Source organism: Clarias gariepinus, chromosome 1, assembly GCF_024256425.1.
Source record: "Clarias gariepinus isolate MV-2021 ecotype Netherlands chromosome 1, CGAR_prim_01v2, whole genome shotgun sequence".
NCBI lineage: Eukaryota > Metazoa > Chordata > Actinopteri > Siluriformes > Clariidae > Clarias > Clarias gariepinus.
This window is the reverse complement of record NC_071100.1, coordinates 20991712-21005263: the sequence shown is the minus strand read 5'-3', so window position 1 is coordinate 21005263 and position 13552 is coordinate 20991712. Positions and strand designations below refer to the sequence as shown.

Sequence of the window (13552 nt, the reverse complement as noted above, 5' to 3'; positions counted from 1 at the left end):
AAAGAGGTAAATACAGTAAGTTCCCTACATACTAACATTCGAGTTCTAAATCACATCCTAATGAGGGATGCAAAAATGAAAATTGAGAGAACTGAACGAGATGAAAGGATGGCAGACATTGCAGCATTCTATAATCCACAGTACAAGATATCAGCTAAGGAAAGAACCGACTAATTGTCAGTATACACTGTCGAACTCATAGGTATACAAATAGCACTTGAATGGGTGGAGAAAAATTATAAAGGAGAGGTGAAAATAGCATCAGATAACATGGCAGAAATCAATGCTCTATACACAGGAAACACATGCAGACACGACATTCTGCCTAACATCTTACAAATAATATCAGAATTATACCAGAAGGGTGTAAGGATCACTTTCCTATGGGTACCAGCTCATGTAGGAGTAAAAGGAATTGAAGAAGCAGATAAACTTGCAAAACAAGCACTCAAGGGTGAAGCTGCATAAAATTCTCTCACTCACCGTCTATTCCGCTTTAACCTGTATAAAGGGTCACGGGGTCTGGAGCCCACTGTGTCCCAGGAGACTTGAGCCACGAGGCAGGGTACAGCTTGGATGGTACTGTGTAATAAGCAAATACCCAACTGGAGGATGTGAATTTTGTGAGCAAATGGGAACAGTAACACTTATTCTTATAAACTGCAAAAGATATGTCACGGAAAGACAAAATCTCAGAGAAGATGGTCTAGAAATGACAATAGAAAACGTTCTAGGGAAGATGACCTGGAAAATATAAAGCCTGATGAATTATCTAAACAGAACTGACTTAACAGATAGAATCTAATTTAGGTTTGTTTTCCCTTTTTTTGGTTTTATTTTGTTTGTTTGTTCTGTTTTTATTTATCTTTATTTGTCACATATACAGTACATTGCTGCACAGTGAAATTCTTTATTCTTCGCATATCCCAGATTTTTTGTTAGTAGGCTGGGTTCAGACTGTTGCGTCAGCCATTATATGGCACCCCTGGAACAGACAGAATTAAGGGCCCTGCTCAAGGGCCCAACAGGGGCAACCTGGCGGAGCTGGGGCTCAACCGCCGACCTTCTGATTAGTAACTCAGAGCCTTAACACACATTGCCAGATTATTGTGCCTTCTAGCCCAATTCTATTGCACTTTTTCATTACTCTCAGGTTTCGACATTGGAATTTCTGTCTCATGGTTTCGCTCTTGCCTCATGTTTTGGATCCACACCAGCACAGTTTGATGTCACAGCTTTGAACTATTGCTTCCACTCTCTCAACAATGATTCTGTTCAGTGTTTTGGATCCACACCTGCAAAGTTTTGATCTCCCACTTCTGCTTCCTCAACCACAATCCAGCTCAATGATCAGGACTCAGTCACCACCAAGCAATCTCACAGAGTTCTTCAGCCACGACTGTCTCACCACTTAGATTCTTCTCTAGCATGTTCTAGAAATAAATTAATTGACAGATCAGTCTGGAAAGGGTTACCAAGCCATTTCCAAGGCTTTGGGACTTCAGCGAACCACTGTGACAGCCATTATTCATAAATGCAGAAATCTTGGAACAGTGGTGAACCTTTCCAGGAGCGGCCAGACTACCAAAATTAATCCAAGAGCAAAACACTGGTTTTCAAGCAGAAAGGTACTCATGTTGTGACTAGTCATCAGGGGCAAATAAGTGAAGGTCTCCTTTGACTCACGTTGAATTGAAGAAAGTTTGATCAATGGAAAGCACGAAGGCCAACACATAGTGAGAGCAGCTGGGTTTGCTAGTGCTAGCCAGATTTAGGTCCGAGCAGATTACATCAGACAGGGTCCGAGCAGATTATTTATCTTAAGAATTCATAGTCTCATCCAGGCCAGACTTAGTATCAGTAGTATGTACTGTAGATACAGTGTCAACCAAATAAAAAACAAACAAACAAAGAAAAACATATACAGTGCGCACTTCAGGAAAAGAAAGACTTGTATAAATATTTATATAGGCTAATAAATTTATTATAATACTGTACATTTATATCTATGATAATATAAAAATAGTATGATGTATATCATACTCATATTAAATTAATAATATTATACTATTTCTCTTTTCCTAAATGTGTATATATTTTTTTTGCCTGACTCTGTGTAAAGAGCTTGCAGATTATCATTAAGTCCACTAGAAACAGTAATTGCAGGTTACCAAGGCAGATCAGGTTACAGACATCAGTTGGATCCACACTGGATATCCAAGACAAGAGAGGAGAAGCAGTTTCCAGAACACTCAGTTTGCTAGCAGCTACTCCCAAGTCAGAGAGGGTGGCTTACTTGGTCTGTGTAACCCAACAGGTCACTCCAGTAATGAAGAGACAGGGAAAAGCAGGGTGAGAGATGAGGAACAGAAGAACTCAAGAAAATCCATATTGCAATGTCGCAGGAAACATGCTCCACATCTCTCTTTTATAGAGGACCTCATTGGAGCTTAGATTAAAATGGCCAACAATATGGCTGCCAACCCCATAGTGCAAATCATGACAGAAATAAAATTATTCTGAAAACAAGAATGGTCCAAAATTTCTCCACAATGATGGAAAAGACTCACTGCCAGTTATCGCAAATGCTAGATTGTTGGTTTAGCGGGTCATTACTTTTTCACATAGGGCCAGGTAGGTTTAGACACCTTTTTTCCCTAAATAAATGAAATCATTTAAAAACTGCTTTTTGTATTTACTCAGATTATCTTTGTGTAACATTAAAATAGTTTGAACATCTCAATCATTTAAGTGTGACAAATATGAAAACAATAAATCATGAAGGGGCAAATACTTTTTCACGGCACAGTTATGTCACTAATATAAACTACTGAGTGCTTGTTGATTTTTAATCATATTTTAAGTGTAGCCACCTGTGTACTGTTAGTGTGAAAACACTGACATTGTATTTATACTCATACTCAAATATTATACTACATATTATATAATAGATTTTATCTCACAATTTAAATTATTCCTTCAATTGACCAAAGTACTATATGACACTGCATAATCTAATCATGCATTTATTAAAATATCATAAAAATATTAATTTCTTTCAGTACTTCAATAAAAAAAACTCATACTGTATACTGTACATTCATTACTACAGTATACAGACTCCAGGATATAAACTGATATATTTCAAGTGTTTATTTCTTTTAGTTTTGATGATTAAGGCTTACTGCTAATGAAAACCCAAAGTTCAGACTTTTTTTTATTTAAAAGTTTATGAAATTTATTTGTACGTTTTACTATTGTATAAATATTTTTTGAATATGTTATGTTGCTGTTATAGCTTGATTAACCTTACTGTATTTGGATACACTAATATACATAATTACTTAATTAAATTATTCTTAGATTTCCTAGAATATAAAAAGATGGAGAGGTTTGCAGGTAAGAATGATTTTGCATTTTTAATTGTATTATTACTCAGGTTTATTTACTCTGAAGATAAACAGTAATACCATTTAAGCATAATCTTCTCTTCTGTATTTATTATGTTTGTGCTCTAAGGAATTAGGTGCAAATAAATCAACAACATGTATAAAGATGTACTGTAACATTTACAGTATACTACTACTGAACAGCATTAGTAATCTCATTAACAGTTTGATGTACCTCACTGTACAGTAACTAAAACTCAGTTTACCCATTTAAGCCACTTACAATGTGACTCTAAATGATTTACAAGATACACTACCCGGCCAAAAAAAAAGTGCACAGAATAATATTTCATTGGAGCAGTCGGCTGTTATGATCATCATGATATTCCTTAATAAATAACGAAATAATTTTAACAAATTACATTTTTATATCCCAGTAGCACCCCTGTTGCACTGTACCACCGCCGCAAAACCTTATGAAATACAAGTGAAACATTAAACGAATTTACAATCACAGTACTAAAATTATAGTACAAATTTAGAATTTAAATTAAATATGAGTTTCTTCTTTGCATCGAATTTAAGTGATGTGTACATGTGTAGAATAGGCCGCAGATGCTAGAAAAAAGCATTACACTATGATGTTACTCAATTTGATGTCACTGAACCTGATGTCACTGAACGTGTCACTCAATATAACATCACTCAATATAATGTCTCACAAAAAGTTATTAACCACTTTTCGGCATAAGTTTAAGGCATCATCATGGCTGACCCATTTGTGAAATCAGAAATCCCTCTTTAATGTCTTTGATGACGTAGGTCCGGTTTAGTGGTGATCGTATGAATCCCCTAGGAGGAGTATCAGAAAAATCCATCAGGTGCATTTTGCAAATGACCAAAAATAACTGACTTCCTGTTACTGTAAAAGTACTGCCCAAAAGTTACAAAAGTTGTTCAGCTCAATGAGCTCTAAATGTGTACCGGGTCTCGCCTGCATACGTACAAGGGAGGGTCAGACACTCAGGCTTTCTAATGGCAGCAGATTCTTGAGTTTTTGAGCATGTCAAGCCCCTTAAAAATGCTAAAATGGTGGGAAAAAATTCAATAATCATTTTATATTAAACAGACTCCTGTACAAGCATCTAAGTGCAATCTATTCTAATAACTTTGTTTTCTATTTTCAGAACTGCAGAGACAGAGGGTAGAAGATGGTAATTATAACTAAGTTTGTAAAACTTTTAAGATTTTTTTTCATACTTTGTTTGTCGACACCTGACGTCAAACCCATGTTTGGCCCCGCCCCAACTGCTGTCATAATTATATAGGATGTTATATAGGATGCCTCCTTGCCAGAGGTGGGTAGTAACGAGTTACATTTATTTAAGTAACTTTTGGAAAAAGTGTTTTAATGGTAATAATGTTTTACCACACTATACTTTTTACTTTTACTTGAGTAGATTTGTGAAGATGAAACACTACTCTTACTCCGCTACATTCAGCCACACTTGACTTGTTGACATGATACATGTTACAATGTTAAAATGTATAATTAGCAAATAAGCTAGAGGCTAAAAATTATTAGATTTCGTTTCTTACGCTTTTTATATTTGTTCTACTGGACACAGTTTATGGTAAAGGGAGACCTCTTGTACACATGTTCTAATGTCATTTTCTATCTGCTGAGCCATTTGGAGGGCAACTGAATATACAGTATATCTTACACGGGAAATAGTTTACACTGTTTAAACATACATATGTTACCTACAGTAGGTATTTGATTCAAAAAAGGGAGATTAGGAAATCTGTGTTTCTGGTTCTTAATTTACTATTTTATAAACATATTTAGTTTTATGCTTTTATTTTATTATATTTATTTTATTTATTTTATTATTTGGAACTGTCAAAATTTGTACATTATTTTATCATTTTGTCTGGCTGCTTACATAATTTCAGACATTTCGATGAAACAGTTACTCAGTACTTGAGTATCTTTTCACCAAATACTTGAGTAGTATTATTTTAAAGTACTGCTACTTTTACTTGAGTATAATTTTTAGCTACTCTACCCACCTTTGCTTCTAGCCCAACTCCACTTTCTGGACCCATATTGACAAATGTTTAAGAGTAAGAAATCACTCCTAAATGGCCAAAGATAATGGTGTTCAGGCAGAGACGCGTGCCAATGAGAGACTTTTCTGATCATTGAGTGACACAGAGCCTATAAAAGATATATTTGGACAAAATTGCATGCAGTCTGTAACTGGTTAATTAACGAACATTCCATATGCTGCCTCCGCACTGATACTGTTTTTTTAGTAAAAGTAATAAATGGGGAAAAAAAAAAAATCAAACTTTGCTCTTATAGCACCACAGATTGTGCGCAGGTTGAACGCAGTTTGAAATCAACAACAAACAAGCTAGGCGTACTAGTGAGAGAGTGATTTAAAGTGACTTAAAGTTTATTGATACATGAGGGCTGAAAAGGCTACCCTCGTCTGGTTTCCAGAACCATAGACAGAACGGCTACTGTACACATATTTTTTTATGATAGGCTCAGGAGGAATGTGTTACAACACAGTGCATCACACCCTGCTGTGTATGGGGCACACAGACCAGTCAGATTGCCCATAATAACTTAATCTCCCCCATCAAAACTAATGGGCACATGAAAATGAGAACTGCTTCATGGGGCAATGAAAGAAAGTTGGCAGGTCCAATTAGTCCCATTTTTCTTTTACATTATGCTTGGTTGAGTACATGTACACCATTTATCTGGGGGCCATATGGTAGAAGAATTCACTGTAGGGAGAAGACAAGCTACTAGGGGAAGTGTGATATTCTGAACAATGATGTGCTGGGAAACGCCCTGTCCAGGTATTCATGCAGACATCAAACTGGCATGTGCCAATTACTGTACCTGAAAATAGTCACACCTTAATGCCCTTAATGACAATGGCATTTCCTATGGGCAGTGGCCTCTTGATAATTAGGATATCAGTATAATCTCTCCCTCCTTATTGAAAATATTGATAGAGAATTGTTTGAGAAACATGATGAAGAATTCAAGGTGTTGCTCTGGCTTCCAAATTCCTTGGCTCTGAATCTGATTAAGAATCTGCAATGTGCTCACATTTCATAGCGCACCACACATCCTCAATCAGAGACTGGTCAGGGCCTGTCCCAGACAGGGCATGTCTAGGCGCCCCAGAATAGGAAGAAATCGCTCCTAAGTGGCCAAAAATTCTCAGAGTGATGCAATGTTGGTCTTACTTTTAAGAGTAGGAATTAATTATAGAGCAATTAATCAACATTCTTAAAATAGAAAATCACTCCTACTTCCACCAAAATGTAGGAGAGCCCCGGAGTTGTCCTAACTCGTTAGGAGTAGCGAGGTGTTCATGCTAAGATGCGCGTGGAGGAGAGACGTTTTAGTAACACTGAGTGACACAGAGGTCATAAAAGATATAAGATATCTTTACGGTATGTTACTGGTCAATTAATATTGTCGTATGCCTTCTCCACAGATGACTGATACTTACAATTTTTTTAGGAACATCAAAGATGCAGCTTTGAAACAGTGACACAACCCACAATGTTGGAAATACATTAATAAATCAAACTTTGCTCTTACAGCACTGCAGCTTCATACATTTCCCCACCACATGAAATCAACAAAAAACAAGCTGCATTCATGGAGTTGTGGACATCATCCATGGCACACACATTTAAAAAAATATATATATTTATACATACATTTTGTATATTTATATAAAATTATTTGAGTATACACAACTGTTGTTCATTTCAATTTTCCACCTGTTAAAACTACAGAAACCTGTCAAAACTACAACACCCACTAAAATGTGTAGCCTACTTTACGACTCTTAGTGTCATAAAAAGTGACATTACACTTTCCTTGGCGCAGACCTTCTCCTTGCTGGAAAAAAGAGTAGGAAGCTTCATAAAGAACTTTAATGGGTCCTTGTGCTAGACTTTAATGTCCTACACTGAGCTAGGAAGATTTTCACTTCTACATGAACTTTGAGTGTAATTCCTAGGAGTGATTCTCAGACGCTTCATTAATATGGGCCCAGGACTACAAACAGGCCATTCTAACATCCACACGCTCTGCTTACAGCCATGCACTTGTAGTTAAGGCAGAATGTGATTTGCCATTGTCCTGTTGTAAAGTGCAGAGACAACCCTGTTAAAGATGGCAGCTACTGTAGGTGATAAAAAATCGTTTCTTCAAAATATGTACATATCTTTCTGTATAATATCTTTCTGGGCCAGGGGTAGCTCAGTCGTTAAAGCATTGGACTACGGTTCGGAAGGTCCCAGGTTCAAGCCCCACAACCACCAAGTTGCCACTGTTGGGCCCTTGAGCAAGGCCCTTAACCCTCAACTGCTCAGATGTGTAATGAGATAAAAATGTACGTCGCTCTGGATAAGAGCGTCTGCCAAATGCTTAAATGTATAAATAATGACCTCACAGATGAGAAAATTATCCATACATTGGCACTAACACACCCACCCAGTGACAGATGCTGTCTTTTGTACCTTATGCTGATAACAGCTTGGAGGATGGTCCTTTTCTTCAACATTAAAATTGTTTATTATTTTATTGATTCAATTGACATCATTGGACCACAACGAACACTTTGTTAGAACTTTGCAATCCATTGGCATTTTTTAAAAAGAGGAACCCATTATAAATTTATATTTCTTACATATTATAATTCAGTTAAAAATAATATTTTGCTAAGAAAAATTCCATGAGACTCTTAAAAGGTATATAATTAATTTGCTTTGTACTCTTGACCTACTGTATAATGTTAACATAGATATTTAAATACTTAATATTTTATTGGTACATTTTGCTTAATCAACCCATTCAAATAAATAAATATAAAATATTGTTTAATTACAGTTTTGTTTTCACAGAGTTTGTAAAGAAGAAAAAGTGTGCAGGTAAGAATGTGTTTATTTTTTCCCTGTAAAGTTAGTTTGTGTGTGTTTACATAGTGCCCGTGGTCTAGACTGCAATGACTAGACCAATCTCATAGATCCTACTACCATTTATGAGACATGCATGTCTCTTGTGGGCAATGCCGAAATGTTTTCTGATTGTTTTATACTTATACGATTTATAATTACTACATCAGTTAAGTTAAGCCTTTATTTGTCACATATACATTACAGCACAGTGAAATTCCTTCTTTGCATATCACAGCATAACTGGGGTCAGAGCGTAGGGTCAGCCATGATACGGCGCCTCTGGAGCAGTTAGGGTTAAGGGCCTTGCTCAAGGGCCCAACAGTGGCAACCTGGTGGAGCTGGGGATCGAACCGCCAATCTTCCGATCAGTAACTTAGTGCCTTAGGCCTCTGAGCCACCACATCAAGGACATTTAGTCCCTAAAAGCTGAGGTGTTGCCCAGCCATATGCCATGTAAATTCTCCCATTAATGTAATTGCTGTAAAAATAAATGCTAGAATGTAATCAGTGGCTTTGTTCGTTTGTTTGTTTGTTTGTTTTATTTTGTTGTTCCCTTAACTTTCACAAATTCAAAGATGGTGGTAGCATTTCCGTTGCACAGTGGATTTATGCACAAAATCTGTCCACTAGATTTCAGTAAAATGAGCTTTTAAATGAAGCTTCATAAAATCAGAACCTATTGGCTGGAAGGCCTCGACACCTAAATAAGGCTTAATCTCATCATTACTACCAACCAAAAGCATGATAATCCAAAAACGCAAGAAAAAAACAAGGTAAAAAAAAAAGAATCAAAAGCAGGGTTGAGATCACAATATGTAGTTTACAAAAACCACAACAACACTGAACTTTAAAGGCACCACAACACACAATCTGGTGAGGAGTTGAGGATTCGGCACGTCTCATATAGAGCAGTGATCAAGATAGTAAAAAGTAAGATGTAGACGTGAGCATGGAGGGGATGTAGCCATCTTCAGTTCTTATGGTTCGGGAGAGTTGTAACAATTACTGTAGTGATAAATTTCTAGTTCTAATCAATTCTAGTGTAAAGGAATTAATTAATAATCTTTGAAATGTCGTATCATTATTCTTCTGTAATTGTAAATGTTGTTCAAACTATAGAATTATAAATCCATAGAAGCAAGGAAATTGTGTACATGAAAGTAAGGTGTGCGTGTGTGCACACACTTTTATGTCAAGGAATAAAAAGACTTATCACAGAAATCTGCACTCAGAAGCTGACTGTCACAGTCACAGTCACAGGTTCAAACCCCAACACAACCAAACTACCACTGCTGAGCCCTTGAGCAAGGTCATTAACCATTAAATGTTCATTTGTGTAATGAGATAAATTTAAGATGGTCTGGATAAGAGAGTATAACAAATTGCAAAACTGGATTTTTTTTAATAATGTTGTTTGGGATCCCATCAGGTACTGATTGCTACTTTTATTTGCTATTGCTATTTTTTGTTCGTTTTATTTGTACGTTGTAAGATGCATTGAGTAAATAAAGCAGGCGCGCTGAGCAGGTGAGACAGACCGTCTTGACTGGATAAGGTTGTGTTCTGTCTGTGCTTTTTGTAAGGATGGTTGTGATCATATCCTGGTGTGTGAGCTGTAGCTTGTTGCTGTAGTGTTGTTGCTGTAGTGTTGCTGTGTGTGTAGGTGTGTGTCTGTCAGTGCTGTGTCTGTTAGTGTCCTGGGAAACTCCTTGACACTGTGGTTATCCAGGTGCACATGGTCATACAGGTGATTAGGTGTGATGCTGGTGTGGTGAGCGAGGTGTACATTAAGGATGAGATCACATCCTCTGCTGATATCAGTGTTGACTCTCTGTTTGGTGTTCAGGTGAAAGTCTTTGTGTGGTAGGAGGCTGGATATTATTTTAGAGCTGGGAAATGTCTCTACATCTGTACATTGTTCATCATGCACTTCACTATTGTTATTACTTTTATTACTATTGTATTATTTTTATATATATTTATTTATATTCATCCGTTCAAGGCTGTCAAAAATGTTGCTTATTCTAAAATCATGGTTAAAATAAATAACTTTAAAGTCTCTCTCTCTCTCTCTCTCTCTCTCTTTCTCGCACACACACACACACACACAGAAAATCCCATTAAACTTAATTTGCTTTATTAATAAATGACTTGGTTATTTTGCAGTGATTGTTTCTGGCAGGGCGGTACGGTGGTGTAGTGGTTAGCACTGATGCCTTGTACCTCTAGGGTCCAGGTTTGATTTCCTGGCGAGACTTGATTCCCGTCTCTGTGTGCCAGGGCTTGACATTGGCACCCGCCCAACTGCCAAATGCGGGTAAAATTCGGCTGTGAGGGGAAATAACTTTAGTCTCACTAGCCACTTTGGCGGGTAGTTTATTCTTTGGTATGACAATATATTTTTGTTGTAGTTTTCTCTAAAGGCATCCGATATAATAAACGCATTTCAACGTAATAAAACGTGCATGAATGTAATGAGGACATTTAATGCCTCTTTCTACACACACACACACACACACACACACACACAAACACACTTTTACTTCCAGTTTGGTGTGTGTGCATCATTTCCTTAAAGGGCTATTGCTTCTCAACAGGATGAGAATGTTTGCCCCTTTCACATTGGTTATTTACTGATTATATAAAGTAATCACTATTAAAATCTTTTTAGATTTCATGTTGAATGATAGAAAATTCATCAATTGATTAAATTACCTTACACTATAAAGAGTCAACACAACAAGATAGACCAGAGTCCATTGTCTTAACTCAGAACTCTGATATAATAATACATAATAAATAATGATACCTGATAATAGTACACATAATAACACACTAAAATGATAAATGTTCTGAGTTGCTGTATTTTTAATATCAGAATGAGTTTAGTTGTACTGAATCTGTTATTTTTCAATTTCATGTCGTAAGAGGCTTGAATTTAAGTTCAATAAACAGAATATACTGTTTATGTTTGCATGTTTTTATATTGGGAGCTATCTTAACAGTACTGAATACTTGACTACTACTATAGTGATACAGTGTATGCTGTCATTTATAAGTAAATCTAGGTATAACAAACATTAACGTATCATGGTAAAGAAAAAACTGCGATTTTCTGGTAACAAAATTGTGGCAAGTAAAAAGGCTGAATGGCTAGTGACTCCGGAAATCCACTAGCCACATTGGCCAGTGAGCAAAAAAGTTAATGTCAAGCTCTGCGGACAAATAATATAATGTTTGTAAAAGTACATTTATAGCATTCTGTAGACTTTCTTATCCAGGGTGACTTACATTTTAAAACTCTTGCACTGATAAATGTGGTTATACACACAGTGGATGATTATTTGAATAATGATAGAAATGAAATCTAATACTGAAGTGAGATTTTCCATCAGATGAAACAGTACACACCCGTCCACATCACACATTTCACTTCATTTACACTGTAAGTAAAGAACTACAGACTGTAATTATATTTACTGCTTCCTGCTGATTACTGAATAAACCTGATTATTTAACATTAAAAAGCGCTGACTGATATTATACTGACTAATATGATTAATATAAAGGAGATTAAAACAGTGCTGTTAGAAGAGTGTGTGCAGAGAAGGAGATATTGTGGATGAGAGTTTAATGTGACCTAAGAGATTTTTTTTTTAATAGAGTTTTTATTCTGTTTCTTACCCCCAATTGTCTCTTGAATATATAAGTGTCCGTGTTTTGGAGTAAAAATGACCTGAATATTTATATATAGATATTTATTTGAAGTTTTAAAGCCATTCATAATATAAAAAATTAAGACCTGTATAGTCAAATATAAGACTAAAACACATCTATATTTATTTATTTTTAAATTACAGCCCTGGAATTTTTATTAGTCTTCATATTTGTTTCAGTCTTTACAGATTCAGCTTGAATGATCAGATTTCCAGAAGTCTGTGTTCAGGTTTTAAATTCAGGCTGCAAAATTCAACACCAAACACATTCTATTGTAACATCAGGGTTACTCAGAGCTAGACAAAGATAATCGAGCCTCGAGCGCGTTGTACTGTTTTATGTCTCCTGTTATTAAATGCACCTCTTTCTTTCTCTCTCTCTCTCTCTCTCTCTCACACACACACACACACACACACACACAGTTGCGGAAGTTAAGCGTAATATTTCTTGTCTTTGACAGACTCGTACAGGCTTTTCCACAAATCCTCTTATGAATCCTAATGAATCTGATCCACTGATGATGATTTAATCTTTTTTACCTGAAACTCACATCTCACTCTGTGTTTCTCTCAGTGGATGTGACTCTGGATCCTGATACAGCTCATTCCAAACTCGTCCTGTCTGATGATGGAAAAGAAGTGAGAGAAGGAGACGAGTGGCAGAATCTCCCTGATACACCACAGAGGTTTGATTGGTATTACTGTGTTTTTGGAAAGCAGAGTTTCTCCTCAGGGAGATTTTATTATGAGGTGCAGGTCAGTGGGAAAACATGGTGGAGATTAGGAGTCGTGAGAGAGAACATTAACAGGAAGGGGAGGATTACACTGAGACCTGAGTATGGAGTCTGGACTGTGGAACTGTGGGGTGGGAATGATTATGAAGCTCTTGCTGATCCCTCTGTCCCCCTCACACTGAGAGAGAAGGTGGAGAAGGTGGGGGTGTTTGTGGATTATGACGAGGGTCTGGTCTCCTTTTATGATGTGAACTCCAGATCTCATATCTACTCTTTTACTGGTCAGACTTTCACTGAGAAACTCTATCCATTCTTCTGTCCTTGTGATAATGACAGAGGTAAAAATGCAGCTCCACTGATCATCTCTCCTGTGTGTAACACTGAGTGAATTTTCAGCTCACAGATTTAATCATCTGTTAAATGTCAGAATAAATAAGAACATTTTCTGTTTTATTTTATAAATATATGTTTACTTTCTTACAGTTTTTATTTTATTTGTGTTTATGTTTTGCCTAAACAAATAACTTTAATTGATGAAAATGAAACTTAGTGAGTTACAGTTAACGTCTGAGTTTTAATGTGTATGTGTGAAAGAGAGATAGAGGGGGGGGGGGGGGGCATTTAGTAACAGGAGACTAAATGTTTTGCTTGTTAAATTTCCAGCTGAAATTAATTTCAGACGGAAAAAAACCTGTGTGTGTGTTTGTGTATT

At 36.4% G+C, this 13552-nt stretch overlaps 1 protein-coding gene across 1 annotated transcript in view; it reads left to right on the top strand.

Annotated features, from left to right (window-relative positions):
* The window catches only part of LOC128517986 (butyrophilin subfamily 1 member A1-like), a 33105-nt gene extending 19859 nt beyond the window's left edge, over positions 1-13246 (top strand). The window contains exons 6-9 of the mRNA XM_053491092.1: positions 3373-3399; positions 4577-4603; positions 8337-8363; positions 12681-13246. Coding sequence (XP_053347067.1) covers positions 3373-3399; positions 4577-4603; positions 8337-8363; positions 12681-13228 — 629 coding nt within the window. The 3' untranslated portion in view covers positions 13229-13246. The remainder of the gene's footprint in view (positions 1-3372; positions 3400-4576; positions 4604-8336; positions 8364-12680) is intronic.
* The last annotated feature ends 306 nt before the right edge of the window (positions 13247-13552 follow it).